The sequence below is a fragment of the Bufo bufo genome, chromosome 9 (genome assembly GCF_905171765.1).
Source record: "Bufo bufo chromosome 9, aBufBuf1.1, whole genome shotgun sequence".
Lineage (NCBI taxonomy): Eukaryota > Metazoa > Chordata > Amphibia > Anura > Bufonidae > Bufo > Bufo bufo.
This window is the reverse complement of record NC_053397.1, coordinates 146,723,363-146,744,527: the sequence shown is the minus strand read 5'-3', so window position 1 is coordinate 146,744,527 and position 21,165 is coordinate 146,723,363. Positions and strand designations below refer to the sequence as shown.

The 21,165-nt window shown below is 43.3% G+C and overlaps 1 protein-coding gene across 2 annotated transcripts in view; it reads left to right on the top strand.

Moving 5' to 3' along the window:
• Positions 1-21,165, top strand: part of TTC26 (tetratricopeptide repeat domain 26) — a 131,149-nt gene that overhangs the window by 43,260 nt on the left and 66,724 nt on the right. The window contains exons 1-4 of one of the 2 annotated variants that reach the window (XM_040407769.1): positions 11,438-11,442; positions 11,599-11,648; positions 18,882-19,027; positions 19,244-19,415. In XM_040407769.1, the coding sequence (XP_040263703.1) occupies positions 18,903-19,027; positions 19,244-19,415 (297 nt within the window). In that variant the 5' untranslated portion in view covers positions 11,438-11,442; positions 11,599-11,648; positions 18,882-18,902. Of the gene's footprint in view, positions 1-11,437; positions 11,443-11,598; positions 11,649-18,881; positions 19,028-19,243; positions 19,416-21,165 lie in introns of those variants that run through there. The other variant, XM_040407768.1, reaches the window with a different exon arrangement.

Genomic DNA, 21,165 nt, shown 5'->3' with positions numbered 1-21,165 from the left:
AAGTATCGAAAATTCGATACCCGAAACAACCCTACAATGGGCGTCATTTATCAAAATGGTGTAAAGTAGAACTGATTTAGTTACCCATAGCAACCAAATTTCTCCTTTCATTTTCCGAAGGAGCTGTCCAAAATGAAAGGTGGAATCTGATTGGTTGCTATGGGCAACTAAGCCATTTCTACTTTACACCAGTTTGATAAATGACCCCCTATGTGTATATGTGTAACGTCTCATTTGTACAGAGTAGCAGGGTGCTCAGGTGGAACTCAACCACAAAGTCATTGCTATATTTTAACTTGTGGACCGCTTTAATACCTGTTGGAGCGGTATTCAATTCCTATGTACCAGTGCCGCATAGCTCTGCTAAGCACTACGAGGAACATTTATAAAAACCAGTGTAAAGGAAAACTGGCTTAGTCGCACATGGCAACCAGTCAGATTCTACCTTTCATTTTCAGAGCTCCTTTGGAAAATGAAAGGTAGAATCTGATTGGTTGCTATGGGCAACTGAGCCAATTTTCCTTTAAACAAGTTTTGATAAATCTCCCCCTGTAATATACAGCATCGTTCATAGGGAAGACAGAGCAAGACCACTGTGCTGCATTAACCCCTTAGATACCATTGTCTTCTGCCACGTGGCATCTAAGTAGTTAGATGGAGGGGCTCCTGCTGTCACTCAATTTGCCCCTCTGCAATGCAATCACTGGGTGGCAATGATTGACATAAACAAAGGACCCCAAGCCCGCAAAGGCTATATGCCTATTTGACTGTTCCAAAGGGACAATCTAATAGACAGGCAATAATGCTTTAATTTACAGACTATAGAAGCAATCCGATTGTGGAGAAAAAAAAATTATATATATATATATATATATATATATATATATATATATATATATTGTTAAAAAGTATACTGGGCACACTCACTTATGTAGAATCATATATTTTATTCAAGGACATGTAAGGTAAAATAAAATCAATTATTTTAAAAAACACATATAAAATACAGTCAAGCAATATAAGAACACATGGATACAATAAAATATATAGATATAGAATAAATATTAGGACCAATGGTGGATAGGCTGGGGATGGTAAAAAATCAGTCCATATGAAAGTTAGAACAAATAGAAGTAAAGCCCAGCTGGTGGCTTGAGCTAATGTAGTGGCTAGCTTAACCAAGTACTATAAAGTTCACAGTCCTGATTCACTGCAGGAGGATAATGTAACTGTGGTAAAGCAGAATTCACTTAAGTGAGTATACTTGCGGCGTCCCGCTAATACTCACTGTGCTGTGCGGTTCCTTATGTAGATAAACTTGGAAACAAATTGTCGTTATCAGCTGCTGCTGTAGCAACTGAAAGATACTGTGTCTTTTCTCTGTGCCTTTGCGGTCCTCTGGCTGCCGCTCCGTAGTAGCAGGAAGCCGGTCAGCGCTGGGACTCAAGATGCTTTTCCCCTCGTCGGTATGTTATGCGGCACACTCCTCGTGTGTTTGCGCTTGTAGGTCCCGGCGTATCAGGGGTTTAGTAAGGCACGGAGTTTCCAAAGACTTTGAATTGCCGCACGGCTCTGGATAGTTCAAGCACGTACTGTACTCCTTGGGGTTGTTCCGGGGGGCTCCTCACCAAACGCGTTTCGGGGTACTTGCCCCTTCTTCAGTGGTACAGGTTCCCCCACAACTGCCTACTTATATAGTGTCTTACAAATGGTAATTGTTCAAACACATGGTGAGCCTCCTCATTTGGCTCAAAAGCTGGCACGGAGTAGAAGAGTCCATTCCATTCAGATCCACCCAATTATCCACAAAAAAGACTTAAATTTCAAATAACCTACTGTTTAATACACATCATAATAATCCGATTCCTATAGGTACTAATACAATCCATTCCTAACTCTACATGTTATGTTGATTTCATTTCTTTCTCCATCAAATAAATTTATTTATACACTTCAGTGGTTTTATTCGTCTACAGAAAATCCCTTGCGGTATCTATGCGGTTTGGTTATTAATCACAGGGTTATAGCTAACAGATTAAATAACAATCATTCCCTACAGTCCCCTGTCATTTATATATGGCTACAATTACAAATAAATATAAAAATAAAAATAAAATTGTATAAATAAGAAATTTTTTCTAAAAATCTTTTTTATATATAAATAAAATTTTTTTTAATTTTTTTTCATATATAAAGATAAGAACAATAAAGTTAAAAAGTAAAACTATAAATATATATATAAACCACTTTATTTCATGCATTGTTAAAAATGTATAATTTATTCATTATAAATGCCTCCATTTTTCTTCATGATTTGAACACCAGGGTGGATTATTGCACCCCGCAGGGGTTAAGATGTTGGGTGGAGGCCCCCCATGAAGGGCCGAACCCCCCAGGATATTACGCAACCTGCTGGGGTTTTGCCGTCAAAACCCCAGCAGGTTGCGTAATATCCTGGGGGGTTCGGCCCTTCATGGGGGGCCTCCACCCAACATCTTAACCCCTGCGGGGTGCAATAATCCACCCTGGTGTTCAAATCATGAAGAAAAATGGAGGCATTTATAATGAATAAATTATACATTTTTAACAATGCATGAAATAAAGTGGTTTATATATATATTTATAGTTTTACTTTTTAACTTTATTGTTCTTATCTTTATATATGAAAAAAAATTAAAAATTTTTTTATTTATATATAAAAAAGATTTTTAGAAAAAATTTCTTATTTATACAATTTTATTTTTATTTTTATATTTATTTGTAATTGTAGCCATATATAAATGACAGGGGACTGTAGGGAATGATTGTTATTTAATCTGTTAGCTATAACCCTGTGATTAATAACCAAACCGCATAGATACCGCAAGGGATTTTCTGTAGACGAATAAAACCACTGAAGTGTATAAATAAATTTATTTGATGGAGAAAGAAATGAAATCAACATAACATGTAGAGTTAGGAATGGATTGTATTAGTACCTATAGGAATCGGATTATTATGATGTGTATTAAACAGTAGGTTATTTGAAATTTAAGTCTTTTTTGTGGATAATTGGGTGGATCTGAATGGAATGGACTCTTCTACTCCGTGCCAGCTTTTGAGCCAAATGAGGAGGCTCACCATGTGTTTGAACAATTACCATTTGTAAGACACTATATAAGTAGGCAGTTGTGGGGGAACCTGTACCACTGAAGAAGGGGCAAGTACCCCGAAACGCGTTTGGTGAGGAGCCCCCCGGAACAACCCCAAGGAGTACAGTACGTGCTTGAACTATCCAGAGCCGTGCGGCAATTCAAAGTCTTTGGAAACTCCGTGCCTTACTAAACCCCTGATACGCCGGGACCTACAAGCGCAAACACACGAGGAGTGTGTCGCATAACATACCGACGAGGGGAAAAGCATCTTGAGTCCCAGCGCTGACCGGCTTCCTGCTACTACGGAGCGGCAGCCAGAGGACCGCAAAGGCACAGAGAAAAGACACAGTATCTTTCAGTTGCTACAGCAGCAGCTGATAACGACAATTTGTTTCCAAGTTTATCTACATAAGGAACCGCACAGCACAGTGAGTATTAGCGGGACGCCGCAAGTATACTCACTTAAGTGAATTCTGCTTTACCACAGTTACATTATCCTCCTGCAGTGAATCAGGACTGTGAACTTTATAGTACTTGGTTAAGCTAGCCACTACATTAGCTCAAGCCACCAGCTGGGCTTTACTTCTATTTGTTCTAACTTTCATATGGACTGATTTTTTACCATCCCCAGCCTATCCACCATTGGTCCTAATATTTATTCTATATCTATATATTTTATTGTATCCATGTGTTCTTATATTGCTTGACTGTATTTTATATGTGTTTTTTAAAATAATTGATTTTATTTTACCTTACATGTCCTTGAATAAAATATATGATTCTACATAAGTGAGTGTGCCCAGTATACTTTTTAACATTATTTATTCACTTTAGAGGAAGGGCGGATCCTCTTTTACTGGCAGCACCTCGTCCTAATTTTTCCTCAGTCCTGTGCGTCTCATTAAACCTGTGTGATATATATATATATATATATATATATATATATATATATATATATATATATATATTTTTTTTTTTTTTCTTCTAATATATATATATATATATATATATATATATATATATATACATATACATATATATATATATATATTCACAGTAAAAAAAATCCAGTAAAAAAAGAATAAAAAAAAAAAAAAAAAAAAATTTAACTCCCCTTAATCCACTTGTTCGCGCAGCCGGCATCTCTTCTGTCTTCATCTGTGAGCAATAAGACCTTTGATGAAATTAGGGATCGACCGATATTGATTTTTTAGGGCCGATACCGATAATTTGTGAACTTTCAGGCCGATAGCCGATAATTTATACCGATATTCTGGGAATTTTCATTTTTGAGAAAAAAAAAAATTCCTACACAAATCTGCTGAAAATTAATATGTTTATTGTTAATGTGTATTTTTTTTTATAAATCTTTTTCATTTATACTTAATATTTTTGTGTTTTTTTTTTTTACTAACTTTTAGCCCCCTTAGGGACTAGAACCCTTGTCCTAATTACCCTGATAGATCTCTATCAGGGTGAATAGGAGCTCACACTGTCCCTGCTGCTCTGTGCTTTGTGCACACAGCAGCATGGAGCTTTATCATGGCAGCCAGGGCTTCAATAGCGTCCTGGCTGCCATGGTAACCGATCGGAGCCCCAGGATTACACTGCTGGGGCTCCGATCGGAGGAGCAGGGGACCCTGTGGCCACTGCCACCAATGAGTAATACTGGGTGGGGGGGTGGGGCGCACTGCACCACCAATGAAGATAAGTCTCTCAATCATTCATATACAGGAGGCGGGAGCTGGCTGCAAAATCACATAGCCGGCTCCCGACCTCTATGAGCGGTAGCTGCAATCCGTGGCACCTGAGGAGTTAACTACCGCAGATCGCAGCTGCCGTTCATAGAGGTCGGGAGCCGGCTATGTGATTCTGCAGCCAGCTCCCGCCTCCTGTATATGAATGAATGAAAGACTTATCTTCATTGGTGGCGCAGCGGCCACAGCCCCTCCCCTCCTCTTGTCTTCCCTTCTGTCAATGGCGGCAGCGGCAGCAGCAGCACAGGGGGAAGGAGACACTGCTTCCTTCTCCCCTGTGCTGCGGAGGGAACACAGAGAGCGCTGAGAGCAGCGCGTTCTGTGTTCCCAATACGTTATCGGTATATCGGCAAAATAGATGCCGATACCGATAACGTTCAAAATCCTCAATATCGGCCAATAATATCGGCCAAACCGATAATCGGTCGATCCCTAGATGAAATCACTACGCTCATCACATGATCCATCACCATGGTGATGGACCATGTGATGAACGCAGTGACGTCATCAAAGGTCCTATTGCTCACAGATGAAGACAGAAGAGAAGCCGGCTGCGCGAACAAGTGGATTAAGGTGAGTAAAATTTATTTTATTTATTTTTTTAACCCCTCCAGCCCTATTGTACTATTGTACTTATAACCATGTTATAAGGGGAAATAATACAATCTACACTACAACTAACCCAAACCTGAACTTCTGTAAAGAAGTTCGGGTCTGGGTACCACAGTCTGTTTTTTATCACGCGTGTGCAAAACACATTGCACCTGCGCGATAAAAACTGAACATCGGAACGCAATCGCAGTCAAAACTGACTGCAATTGCGTTCCTACTCGCGTGGGTTTGCCGCAATACACCGGGACGCATCCGGACCTAATCCGGACACGCCTGTGTGAACTCAGCCTAATACTGTGTGTATTACTCATACAGCTTCCGGCCTGTGAGATCCAGGGGGCTCGATCTCACAGGCTCTTCACCGGAAGGCAGCGCGATGCCTCAGGAAGGCATCGCGCTGCCTTCCATGCCATCGGGTCCCCCCCACAGCCCTATGGGGACCTGATGGCACCGCCGCCGGCACAATAAAAAGCCGCAAACTGCAGGTCTGAATTGACCTGCGGTTTGCTGCGATCACCAACACGGGGGGTCACGGGACCACCCCGCGCATTTAGCCTAGGTGCCTGCTCAATGATTTGAGCAGGCACCAGGTTCCGGGCGGTGGTGATCGGAAATATACATGACGTACCGGTACGTCATGGGTCCTTAAGGACTCAGGATCCATGCCGTACCGGTACGTCATGGGTCCCTAAGGGTTTAAAGACCCGACATGTGACGTAATAGTATGTCAGGAACAGGTTAAATGAATGAAGTAAGGCCTCATGCACATGGCCGTGCCATTTTGTGCGGTCCGCAAAAAAACGGAAGCCGCCCGTGTTGCCTTCCGCAATTTGCGGAACGGAACGGGCGCGGGCAATATAAATGCCTATTCTGCAAAGCGCGGACAAGAATAGGACATGTTATATTTTTTTAATGGGGCCGCGGAACGGAGCCACGGAGGCGGACAGCACACGGAGTGCTGTCCGCATATTTTGCGGCCCCATTGAAGTGAATGGGTCCACATCCGAGCCGCCAGAACGGCAGCTTGGATGCGGACCCAAACAACGGTCGTGTGCATAAGGCCTTATGCTGTATGCTGAAACTTTTCCCACAGAATAAATATATATATGTATATCAATGCTCCTGCTTTATAACATGCTCCCTGCAGATCAGACTCCATGTTCAATGTCACAAGTTCTCTCTAAGGCCCCTTTCACACGGGCAAGTATTCCGCGCGGATGCGATACGTGAGGTGAACGCATTGCACCCGCACTGAATACCGACCCATTCATTTCTATGGGGCTGTTCAGATGAGTGCTGATTTTCACGCATCACTTATGCGTTGCGTGAAAATCGCAGCATGCTCTATATTCTGCGTTTTTCACACAAAGCAGGCCCCATAGAAGTGAATGGGGTTGCGTGAAAATCGCAAGCATCCGCAAGCAAGTGTGGATGCGGTGCGATTTTCACGCACGGTTGCTAGGAGACGATCGGGATGTAGACCCGATCATTATTATTTTCCCTTATAACATGGTTATAAGGGAAAATAATAGCATTCTGAATACAGAATGCATAGTAAAATAGGGCTGGAGGGGTTAAAAAAATAATAAGAATAATTTAACTCGCCTTAGTCCACTTGATCACGTAGCCTGCATCTCCTTCTGTCTCCTTTGTTGAAAATTACCTGTGGTGAGCATTAAATACAGTTACAGGACCTTTGATGACGTCACTCCGGTCATCACATGGTACGTCACATGATCTTTTACCATGGTGATGGATCATGTGATGACCGGAATGACGTCACCAAAGGTCCTGTTGCTGCACAGAGATCAGATGAAGCCAGAAGGAGATGCCGGGCCGCGAACAAGTGGACTAAGGTGAGTTAAAAAAATAATAATTTAACCCCTCCAGCGATGTTTTACTATGCATTCTGTATTCAGAATGCTATTATTTTCCCTTATAACCATGTTATAAGGGAAAATAATACTATCTACAGAACACCGATCCCAAGCCCGAACTTCTGTGAAGAAGTTCAGGTTTGGGTACCAAACACGCACGATTTTTCTCGCAGGGGGCAGTCATGTACCCAGTTCGTAGTATATTCTAACTAGAAGCGTCTCCATCACTATGGGAACGCCTCTGTGTTAGAATATACTGTCAGATTTGAGTTTTCACGAAGTGAAAACTCAGCTCTGAAAAAGCTTTTATGCAGACGGATCTTCGGATCTGTCTGCATGAAAGTAGCCCACGGCCACGGACCAAGGATGCCAATCTTGTGTGCATCCGTGTTTTTTCACGGACCCATTGACTTGAATGGGTCCGTGAACCGTTGGCCTTAAGGACCAGGCCTAACCAGGAAGAAGCAGGCATCTCCCTAAAGGCCTAGTTAAAACACACAAAGGGAAATGAAGAAGAGGACTTATCTTGAGCAAAGCTGGCGAAGACGATCCACCACAAATGAAGAGCTCCCAGGAAAAGAACTATAACCCGCACAGGCCACTGGGGAGGGGGGGGAGGGATAAATAGCCTCACTAACAATGAAACCCAGTACACCTGAGGGAAGGTGTATCCAGCTCAAATCCAAATCAAAACAAACACATTCACAGGGCAAGGCTCTACATACAACTAGCCCGTATTGGATGGTCCCTATGAAGACACATCTGAAGTTTGCCTGAAAAGCATCAGAGTGACCCAGCTAAAATGTGGAGATTTGGGTTATGTGGTCAGATAGAAAAAAATAATAACTTTTTGGCCAAATCTAATATATAAAGCTGAGTGTGTGTGTGTGTGTCCACTAAAGGAATCTGCACCGTCGCATTTACAATCAGGAAATTTGGCACATAGGTACATCAGGTGTCCGGGAAGGTTTTAGACCAGGTCTCCGCTCTCTAGGACGTACCGTTCCTGATATAGTCCCAAAAAATGCATTAGCCAATAGAAGCTTGGTCACCTGACCCTTATCAGCCAATAGAAGCTCGCAAGCCATTAGCCTCCACATACACTTTTTACTCCAGCAAGCCATTAGCCTCCACATACACGTTTTACTCCAGGTTTCCATAACAACCCAGCCATTTTTTTTCACTGCTGTAGGTGAGCTTTAAAGGAAATCTGTCACAAGGATAATCGCTATTAAAGTAAAGCCATGGCCTAATAGCACTTAGTACTTTATTTCAAGAATTGCCTTTGTTCCAGCAATAGATGTTTTTATCCTCTGAAAATACAGTTTATTTGGTATGCTAATGAGCCAGTAAGGTTCCCAGAGGGGCGTCACTCTTGCAGGAAGGAGCCCAGACACGCCCCCTGCCACAATGTGTCCACCCTCAAAAGATGACCTTAAAACCCCCGCCTCCAGGTCCAGCTAAGCTACGCCCTGCTCCAGTTACGCCACGCCCACTCCTCAGCCAACAAGGATTGAAAAAATGAAGTTAAAAATCTACTTCTAGGTCCCACTATGCCACGCCCCTGATTCGGTTAGACCACGCCCCTCCCACTCCTCAGCCGACAGGGATTGAAAAAAATGAAGTTAAAAATCTACTTCTGTCAGCTGCAGAGGTGGGAGGGAGGGTGACTTTCTTCCTGTAGCTCACACTGAGACAGCACAGTGCTGCTGTCTGAGAGTGAGCTGTTCAAAAGGACATCCTTGTGTCGGTCCAGGCTCTGCGCCAGACGGAGGACAGGGAGTCTGAAGGGGGTGGGGTGCTGTAGATGTCACTGTTATAGTGGATAGTGTTGATATCTTTTAACGACACACAAATATTAAATTAAATAGAATTAATATACCCGAGCGAACGGTTCCTTCAGCTAGTTTATAATATTGAGTGAAACAAACAGCAATTTCTCTATCATCCATACTGTATGTGTATTGTGATGCCAGCATCATTGTTGCAGGGATGCTTCCCTCAATGGTGACTAGATACCTTGTTAATTTTCAAGAGAGGATTGATCCAACAAGATACAAGAATTAGTGAAAGTCACCCCCAAATAGTGAAAAGTTGGTAGAATCCCAACAGATTTAAAGCTGTTACTGCAGCAAAAAGTGGTTCTACCAAATACTTATCTGTATGGGTTGAATATTGATAATCATAGCGTAACCTCACTCTAACTGGAGGACCAAAGGTCACACAATTCATTACAGATGTCTAATCTCCTCATTCGCAGGATTGCAGTGTGTGCAACAATTTGATACAGTCAGGTCCATAAATATTGGGACATCGACACAATTCTAACATTTTTGGCTCTATACACCACAATGGATTTGAAATGAAACGAACAAGATGTGCTTTAACTGCAGACTGTCAGCTTTTATTTGAGGGTATTTACATCCAAATCAGGTGAATGGTGTAGGAATTACAACAGTTTGCATATGTGCCTCCCACTTGTTAAGGGACCAAAAGTAATGGGACAATTGGCTTCTCAGCTGTTCCATGGCCAGGTGTGTTATTCCCTCATTATCCCAATTACAATGAGCAGATAAAAGGTCCAGAATTCATTTCAGGTGTGCTATTTGCATTTGGAATCTGTTGCTGTCAACTCTCAAGATGAGATCCAAAGAGCTGTCACTATCAGTGAAGCAAGCCATCATTAGGCTTAAAAAACAAAACAAACCCATCAGAGAGATAGCAAAAACATTAGGCGTGGCCAAAACAACTGTTTGGAACATTCTTAAAAAGAAGGAACGCACCGGTGAGCTCAGCAACACCAAAAGACCCGGAAGACCACGGAAAACAACTGTGGTGGATGACCGAAAAATTATTTCCCTGGTGAAGAAAACACCCTTCACAACAGTTGGCCAGATCAAGAACACTCTCCAGGAGGTAGGTGTATGTGTGTCAAAGTCAACAATCAAGAGAAGACTTCACCAGAGTGAATACAGAGGGTTCACCACAAGATGTAAACCATTGGTGAGCCTCAAAAACAGGAAGGCCAGATTAGAGTTTGCCAAACGACATCTAAAAAAGCCTTCACAGTTCTGGAACAACATCCTATGGACAGATGAGACCAAGATCAACTTGTACCAGAGTGATGGGAAGAGAAGAGTATGGAGAAGGAAAGGAACTGCTCATGATCCTAAGCATACCACCTCATCAGTGAAGCATGGTGGTGGTAGTGTCATGGCGTGGGCATGTATGGCTGCCAATGGAACTGGTTCTATTGTATTTATTGATGATGTGACTGCTGACAAAAGCAGCAGGATGAATTCTGAAGTGTTTCAGGCAATATTATCTGCTCATATTCAGCCAAATGCTTCAGAACTCATTGGACGGCGCTTCACAGTGCAGATGGACAATGACCCAAAGCATACTGCAATAGCAACCAAAGAGTTTTTTAAGGGAAAGAAGTGGAATGTTATGCAATGGCCAAGTCAATCACCGGACCTGAATCCGATTTGAGCATGCATTTCACTTGCTGAAGACAAAACTGAAGGGAAAATGTCCCAAGAACAAGCAGGAACTGAAGACAGTTGCAGTAGAGGCCTGGCAGACCATCACCTGGGATGAAACCCAGCGTCTGGTGATGTCTATGCGTTCCAGACTTCAGGCTGTAATTGACTGCAAAGGATTTGCAACCAAGTATTAAAAAGTGAAAGTTTGATTTATGATTATTATTCTGTCCCATTACTTTTGGTCCCTTAACAAGTGGGAGGCGCATATGCAAACTGTTGTAATTCCTGCACCGTTCACCTGATTTGGATGTAAATACCCTCAAATTAAAGCTGACAGTCTGCAGTTAAAGCACATCTTGTTCGTTTCATTTCAAATCTATTGTGGTGGTGTATAGAGCCAAAAAAATTAGAATTGTGTCGATGTCCCAATATTTATGGACCTGACTGTATATTTGTGAAATAAAACATGTGTTGTGGTTTAGTGTGGGTCATGGAATCCAAATGTCCAAATATTACTTATTTATCTGTAGCAGGAAACCGTATGCGCCTGAGTTTATTTGGAGAAATGCCAATAGAGGTTCCTGTTCTGTAGAACATCACATAGTAGACCATTTCATAGTTTATGCCATTTATGAAAATAGGAATGTTATCAAGTGTAACTTATAATGGTTGTCATTTTATTTTGTTCTATTACCATAATCAATTGAAATTTTTGTGCGCAATTATTTTTCAGCTCCAAAAAGCCACCTGCAGAATCGCTTGCTTTTCCACTTGGCTCATAAGGTATAAAACTATTGGTATTTTGTCTTAACAGATACAGAATGTCTCATAGCTGTTCTTGAGAGTTTTTTTTTTGTGATCTACAATTGTGACAGTCTGGTATACACACACACACACACACACGCAACCTGGACATACTAAGGGAGATTCTTAAAAATGGTGTGAAATTAGGAAGTGTAAAAATAGATGTGACAATTTGTGAGCATTTTTCAGGAAGCAAGTGAGAAAACGTTTGTGAATTTGGTATGATAAGCTCTGTCAGTGTATTGTTTACACCTGTTCCAACCCATTCTTAAAAATGCACCATTTCTCATTAATATACTGTTTCTTGCACACCTACATTCAGGCATAAGATGCTTTAAAGGGAATCTGTTGTTTCGGTTAAAAGAGCTTCCTATCAAAGCTGTAACTGAACATTACTAAGTCTACTTTCACATCTGTGTTTCTCCTTTCTAGTATTGAGATCCGGCAGAGGATTTCAATACCGGAGGAAACTCTTCAGTTTGTCCCTATTCATTGTCAATAGGGACAACACTAAACGGAACTGAGTGTACCAGAATGCGTTCCGTTTTGTTGCGTTCCCATGTGTGGGAGGTTAGCTCTTCTCCGGGGGTCATTCACACAAGTATCTTCGCCAGACACCAAGTTTCAGGTCCAAACATCGCTTTATTTGGCACCTCAGCAAAACAAACATAAATCATACAAAATAAACACCTGCCCGGCTGGGCTCAAACTAAACATAACATAACCTGACTCACCTAAAGCACCGTTCACACACGGTCATAACATGAGGCTTTCCCAGCCCAATGTCCATCAGCCTCCTGTCTGTACAGATCACCGTTCACACACAGTCTAAAGTCCAGTGCGTTTATGGGGGAGTGTGGCCCAGTAGTCCTCCCGACCCTGGCCTTGTGACCACTTGCGCCCAAGTGTCACGGCGTCCCCCAACAATCCGGCTAGCACCTAGCCCCATGGCCCCTCAGCCAGCCCAGCTGAGACCACTCTTCTAGAGCCTCCAGCAGGACTTTGTTTCACAAAAACTCTGTCTCCTTCCCCAGACTGGGAGCCACACCTAAGTCCAGCAACATGATTAAATACCATCCCTGGACATGGGCATATTCCAAAATCCCGGACTGGAACATGGGGAACAGGCACCCACCCAACACATTGCCTGTTCCCAGTAAAAGCCCACCCCGGACTAGCTGGAGCCAGCAGAGCTAACTGTCTTCGTGTCCATCAACTAACTTGGTGGTCACCTATATCTAGGGCCTTTACTCCACCAATGCCGGGCCACTTGGTGACACGCTCCTGGTGCAAACAACACCCCTTTTTCATGCTTCCCCGGGACTTTACTTCACCCATCAATATTCACATTGCCACATATCCCCCCCCCTGTGTTCAACCCTGTGGGGGTGAACACATGTACCAAACGGATGCTTGTGATAGGGCATCCCCATTAACTTGCCATCTTCCAGCTCAACATTCCCCCTGGAAGATGTGGCCAGCATCACAGGCTTACCGTTTATTCTGCCAGACCCAGGACAACAGCGCTTGGTTTGTCACCCTCATGAGTTTATTACAGAGCTGACAAGGCCTCTGAGATTTTCTTGCCCATCTGATGAGCAGGTACTCTCTTTTTATATTTCCTGGCTTCTGCACAGGCCCCTCGCGTCCTTTTTTGGACTGCGGCAACTCTTGACTGAGCTGGTCCCAGTAATAGTCGTGTCCCGACCGTTTCTCTTTTGCCTTGCGGGGCTCCTTCAGCAGAGCAGGTTTCTTACGACTTGCTCCTTCTCCACGCATCTGGACCACTTTCCCATTATTCTCAGCAGGGGTTTCTTCGGGTTTGGGGCCAGCTTCAGAGTCTTCTGCGTCTTCAGTAGCTTTTCCCACTTCGGCAGTCGCTCCTTCCGCCCTAACCTTGGTCTCTGGAACATCCAAGGATTTCTCCTATTTCAAGACCTCGGCCTTAGCTTCTTCAGCCTCTGTTTCTTTGGCGTCTCCATTCACTTCAGCCCCATCAACGGGCTCAGCAGAAAGATCTTCCGTCTTCTCCGCCTCGTTTGGCACCACGGCGCCACCATCTCCAGATCCATTCTTAGACTTTTTCAACTCATAGATGTTCTTCCCGACATCATCTTTTGAGCTCATGAGATCTTCCATCCCTGCTGTACTGACGTGTCAGGTCATCTACCCCTGCCAGGGTATGGGTCTCAGACACTAGGCTGCCGTCTCCCCACTCAGCTCTCGTCACGTCAGGTATAACAGTCGTCTGGTCGCTACTGGTGACCGCCGGAATTTTGCAATACCTTGACCTGGTAGCTACCCTCTCAGAGTTGCTAATGGGTCACAGCACATAAATCGCCTATGTCACTTGTGTCATTATTAATGCTGACCTCTAGGGGCACTGCCGAGTTAATCCCTACCTGGGACATTACTTTATTGACCATAAAACACTGTGGAGACTGCATTTCTACCTCTGGTACGTGTGATACACCCTCTAGGACTGCTACCTTTTCTTGCACGTTCACCATAGTAGGATTGCTCCACTCAGTGCTCACAACATTTATCTGCACTTCTGCATCCTTCAGATGTTTTCCACCCGGGGGCGCTATTCCCCTTAACACCTCCTGCAACGGAAAATGCATGTCATCATCACATATTTCACCTGTCATCGCCTTTTCATTATGCCTTTCCGCAAACTTGGCACAATCGCTTTGCACCTTATCATCACCATTGTTTTCAATAGGCAATATTCTTTCCCCATGGTGGTCAATGTGCAGCTCCCTTAGACCTTCATTTAAATGGGCAAGTACAGGTTCTGCAGGAGTTTCGTCACAACAACGAAACAATATCACAGCCCAACATCCCATCATATATGAACATATTTGTAACAACAGGTCCACAAGACCCAGTTCTCACTAGAGACTCCCCCCTCAGTTTACATAACTTCACATTTTCATTAGGCAATGCAGATAATTTGGCACCATTGGTTCTAGTTGGCACTTCAGTCCCAGCTGTCACCATAGTCTCATGTCCGGTGGGAACTATCTGACAGTCCTTTTTAATGGCATGACTGTCCAGCATATTCATCACTATACCAGTCTTAGTTTTCAGTATTGTGCTACTCCTTACCCGGGCTAGCATAGGGTCTCTAACTTTCACGACCCCAAGCCTAGCCTTGTTCATGTGCATTTTGGGCGGCACAATACCCTTCCCCCTCAGCGGATTCCCGCGAGGGAGCAACCGCAACAGGATTGTTCAGACGCTGCGGTTTCACAGAGACACATCCCCTTACGACAGTTCCTTGCCTCTGGGACTTGCCACCTGCCGGCCCAGCAGGTAGCAACTGTCGTCGGCGTACTGTCCCGGAGTCTGCCAGCTCAATAATTACAGGAACGTTCTTACCGCCTGACGTCGCGGATTCTGCAGTCTCTGGAGATGAAGATATCTCAAGATCATCTCTGCCAAGATCTCCAGCCTTCTCTGGCTTCCTGGTACTACGACCACCGGCAGACTCGTTACTGAAATCGTTGCCACCGGAAACCACATGGCCTGGAGTCCAGACCTCTCCCGGACGGTCACTCCAGGCACACCCTTTAGGACCTTGTACACAATCACAGAAAACATAGGCACTCCTGAGAGCTGCACCGCTCTCCCCCTCTTTGTCTTCCCTGGGCAACGGCATAGATCCACACCACCAACACCTTGGACGTTTACAAAGGGTCCATACAGCATTGGAGAATTGGTCTCGTGGGCTCACTGCAATTGAGCCCTCAACGCCTCACGCTCTACATCAAAGCAAAACTCTGTCTCCTTCCCCAGACTGGGAGCCACACCCAAGTCCAGCAAATGATTAAATACTATCCCTGGACATGGGCATATTCCAAAATCCCGGACTGGAGCATGGCGAACAGGCACCCACTCAACACATTGCCTGTTCCCAGTAAAAGCCCGCCCCGGACTAGCTGGAGCCAGCAAAGCTAACTGTCTTGGTGTCCACCAACTAACTTGGTGGCCACCTATATCTAGGGCCTTTACTCCACCAAGGCCGGGCCCCTTGGTGACACGCTCCTGGTGCAAACACCCTTTTTTTTATGCTTCCCCGGGACTTTACTGCACCCATCACTATTCACATTGCCACACATGACAGACAGTAAACCGCTGCAAGCATCGTTTTTCTGTCAGGCATGGGATGCGACGCAAGACGGCTCCGTAATGACACATAATGTAAGTCAAAGGTGTCGGATCCGTTTTCTCTGATGCAAAAGAAAGCGGATCCGTTCCCCATTGACTTACAATGGTTTTTGTAACGGACCCGCCATGGCCATTTTAGACATAATACAACCGGATCCATTCATAACAGATGCAGATGGTTGTATTATCATGACGGAAGCGTTTTTGCTGAACCATAACGGATCCAGTAAAAACGCAGATGTGAAAGTAGCCTTAGGAGAGTCTGTCTTCAGCATTTTACTTGGCACTAAAGACACCTGTTTGTAACAAGTCAGATAGTCAGGGTGATGGGCAGTGATAGATATGCCACATATCCACAGTCAGGGACTGAGGTAGTGACGAGGTGGCTGGAAGCCTCTACATGTTACACACAGCCGTCTAAAGATTCTCCTTAGCAATGCTGTTCGAGCTTTGCTAAGAAGACTTTTTACACCATGTTTTCAAGTAGAAAGAAACATCTTTCCCTAATAAAGTACATTACAAAAATGTTTAACATCTGTATCCCTACACAATATTAAAAATAAACAACATTTACACCATAAAGGGGTTGCCTTAAAACAGCTAGGGCAGCGCTAAAGCACGCCCATCAGAGCCGGTGACGTCACCGAACACACTGCCGGGCGGAAGCCTCCACCCGGCAGTGTGTTATTGTAAACAAAAGACCCCGTGTCCTGTGCAATCTAGTGCAGGTCAAGGGAGCGCATCACAGCATGAGATGCTCCGATGCTAACATCAGGGGGGGCTGCCTGGGTGAAAATATGGGTATGTCCGGGTTCAGCTCTGAACCCGGACAACCCCTTTAAGAATCTTTCTCACTATGCACTTGTTTGAAAGGGTACCTATCGGTATAGGTCCAGGTGCTAAGATCCTCACAATTTTTTAAAATGAAGGGGCAGAATCACTCAGCTGAGCTCTGTGCCCTTTTGCTCAACTCTGCTTGGCTTTCCAATCTGTGTATAGATTCATATGACTCTATACCGTTCAGCCGAGCCTAGCAGACCCATAAAAGTGAATTTAGCTCTGGGACCATGGGAGCTCATGTAGGCTGGTACTTTTTTCTATAGTGTGCAAGTAAAGCCATGCTGCTGGACTGCAGGGTGATCATAACCATGTAAACTTTCTCTGTATAATAAATGCTATTTGCTGAAGTTGCAAAACCCATTTAAATATCAGAAATAAGGGTCTGCCTATGACATTACTTAATTCTCTAAGGATACGGGGGTGTATGCCATCTGGTTCCGGCGATTTGTCTATTTTAATCTTTTTAAGACACCGCTGCACTTATTCCTGGGTCAGACAGGGCACTTTTAATAAGGAATTTACTTTTACACTCTGTTTCATCTGTCAATTTATTAGTAAAACGAACAGCGTAACAGAGGATCATAAGACAAGTATCGTTTTACTCAGAAAAATCAACCCCATGGTGTTTATCATCAATGTGCTGCCTTTTCCGTTACCAGTCCATCATTTTAGCATTTTTCTTTAGCACACTAGTCACTGTATCTATCTTGTCTGCAGGTAGCAACAGATGGCCTTGGCCTTGTCTTATGTGGTAAACTCAGTAGGCTTAAATGGGTTCTGACCCAACAGGATCCTGTTGCATCAGTGGTCATCCTTTTGAGCTATTTCCGCCTGAGATCCGTTTTTTTAGATGGGGAAAAAAAAGTACTGCATGCAACAGGATCTGTTTTTGTTTTGTTTTGTTTTTGTTTTTATTACAGGATCCTGTTTTTTTTTTTTCTCTCTCTTTTTCTGACGGATCAGAAGAACAGAAAGCTAAACGGTAATGTGAACTCAGCGTAACGCTACTTTCACATCTGCGTTTTACTGAACTATTTTGAGATCCGTCACAGGATCTCAAAACAGCAGGAAAACGCTTCAGTTTTCTCTCCATTCATTTTGAATGGGGACAAAACTGAACGAACTTGAACAGAGTGCATCAGAATGCACTCCGTTCAGTTTTGTTGCGTTCCCATGGCACATACAAAAATGCTGCAAGCAGCGTCTTTATGTGTGTCATGGAATACTGAGCAAGATGGATCCGTCGTGAAACACAATGTAAGTCAATGGAGAAGGATCCGTTTTTTTTCGGACACAAAAAAAAAAAAAGATCCGTCTCCCATTGACTTACAGTGGTTTTAGTGATGCATCCGTCTTGTTCATTTTGGAAATAATACAACCGGATCCATTCTGAACAGATGCAGATGGTTGTATTATTGAACGAATGCGTTTTTTTGCTGATCCCCTGACGGATCCAGCAAATACGCAGATATGAAAGTAGCCATAGCCATATTCTTATCAGTGTAATTAGAATTGATCTATGAGTGTTTATGAGGTGAGGAAGTCAGAGATAAGAGCTCTGCATGAGCGGTCAGCTGACCGGGTTAAAAAAAAGAGAAAGTAAGCTTGCAAACAGACTGATAATTTTTTTAACTCCTGTATTTCAGAAACAGCTGAACATTTTTAATAAAGACCAATTGAAAAAATTATTTTTAGCCCAAAATAAGTGAAATGCAATCATAAAAATGCCCCCAAAATTGTACATAGCCTTTAAGCCTTTCAAGCATTTATTAATGCTTATATGTTAGCTTTCTAAAAAAGGGGGTCGGAGTGGGCGGTCCTTCACAGTGTGACCAATTTAACATTACTTATACGAGAGAACTGTACATCAGCTCATAGCTAGCGTAGATTTCAGTTTCTGATGCATGGACCTCCCAAGATATGCCAAAATTATTACGAGATGTGCCACTAAACTTGGCGTATTTTTACTCCAGTCTTAATAAATTCTCCCATTGTGTTTCATGTACATGTATCTTTTATGATACAAATTTTCAGCTGTTGCACAACTAAATACAAAGTCTGTGTCATTCCAGCCTCGTGTACATTGAGCAGGAAGGTTGATCTCCTTTTAACAGTATTGCAGATTGGAAAATGAGCCATTGCTGTAGCAAATTCCTGCCATGTCTATTTTGTAACTAAACATGTTCTCTCTTACAATAGTTCAATGATGAGAAGAAGCTGATGGTCTTTCACCAGAACTTGCAGGATATTATTGAGGATCAGCTGAGCCTGGCCTCCATACACTACATGAGATCTCATTATCAGGAAGCAATAGATATCTACAAGAGAATATTATTAGAAAACAGGTAATAACAGGAGCACAATTGCTTCTTATGTATATAATAACTTCACCACTCCGAGCTTTGTCTTTTCCACCCTGGAACCCCTTTAGACTAGCAGGTATTGCAGATTTATAATGGTGTGCCTAATTTTTAGTGGCATGAGCATGGTTAATTGTCCTGGTAACATAAATTCTTGTTTGCTTCTGTATATTAAGCATTTCATTTTTATTTCCTTTGCAGGGATTTCCTCGCATTGAATGTCTATGTTGCTCTTTGCTACTATAAACTTGATTATTACGATGTGTCACAAGAGGTCCTTGCAGTATATTTACAACAGGTTCCTGACAGCACTATTGCCCTCAATCTGAAAGCATGTAATCACTTTCGTCTCTACAATGGAAAAGCAGCTGAAGTAAGGATGCAAATGGGTTTCTGTCTAGTAGAATTTACAATAAATGGATATTCAGCACCCTTCTATGTGTCTGACCGCAGGGACCCCCGCAACTGTTGGAGTTGGCACCCCATCCTCCCATAGCTGCACAAAGGTGTTTGAATGGAATGACACTCATGCTTGTCTGTTGCTACTCCATTCAAAGCTTATGGCACTAAAGGAAGCATGTGTGATCAATCTGTGAGGGTCCCAGCAGTTGGAGCCCCCACTTGTGCAGTGGATCAGTAAGTGGGAATACTCCTTTACTTTGCAGTTATTGTAGAATAAAATCAGACTTAATAAGTAGGCAGCTCAACTATGCCAATAGCTGCATGACCAAGTGTATAGATCAATCTTGGCACCTCCAGGGAATGCAGAATGACAATGAATAAATTAGATCTGATCTCTAGGTCAAACAGTTAAGGGATATAATAATACCAGATTAGGCAGAATAAAAACTAACTGAAATTAAAATCAAAATGTACAAAGTTCATGCACATCCTACAGTAATGTTAAAAAATGTGCCATTATGAATCAAATGGCAGGAATATTTTTCACAGAACTAAGAAGTATAGCATTAAGACGGCGCAGACCGGCAGCTCTCTCGGTCATGCGCCGCCAGCCGCAGCTCCCTCCTCATGCGCCGCCTGCCTATCTCACTTTATGAATGAACAGGCAGACGGGGCAGGCAGCACATGACCGAGGGAGCTGCGGCAGGCGACGCATGAGGAGGGAGCTGCGGCAGGCAGCGCATGACCGAGGGAGCTGCCAGTCTGTGCCATGTTAATGCTATACTTACGGTACTACAGTAAGTACCGAACAGTGCGGTATACGTTTAGATATAGATCAGATTGAATGTATTTAACAGTTGCGGGGCCCGGTGTATTAGAGTAGAGTCACTGCACTGGCCCCGCCATGAGTGTCCCCGCCTCCTCCCTCCACACTGATACTTTGCTGGCCGCGCTGTGCAGCATAGCGGCCAGCGAAGTATCCGGTTTATAAGACACACGACCATTTCCCCCCCACACGAAAAATACGGTATATTGTGCCTAAATGATCTAGATCCGAACAATCACAAATAATTATGATCTTATATATATAGCTTGGAAAACAGCTGACATCTAACCACATAATCCAGTCCAAAGTCCTCAATCTTTAAATCAAAGTTCCCTTCTTCAAATACAATTCTATTTACTCCAGTAGCAGATGTCAGACCTCAGACTTATAAGGGGATAATTATATATTAAATGCCATTCACAGTCTTGTAAAGTGATTAATACAACTTCATATTACTTTTTGTAGTAAAAAAGGAAATGCCAGCGGTTTTGTTTTTCGTAGCATTTGCTGACCGCACCGCATGAGCCTCAGAATTTAGGTAAATAATCCAATTACTGTTGCATCCACCCGTCACAATGATGTATTATAATACTGTACTTTACACTGCAGCTTCACTTCTCAAATATAATAATGGATCTCACCCACAGTAGACTGTCAGCATAGTATTCCCACACTAGCTCTTTTAGTGGCCGCGCTCAGCGCTACAAAGCCTTGCACGTGCGCTTTGTGGAGTATAGCTGTTGTGGTGGATATTAACAGTAACTAGTGTCAATAGGTTGGCATAGGTGAGTATTAGTTGCTGGTGTAATGGCTTCCTAGGCACCTTTTTGGAGATTCCATAGTCTCTTTCAGTAGAATCTATGGTTATAGGTCTGGCACATGATATATAACCTCT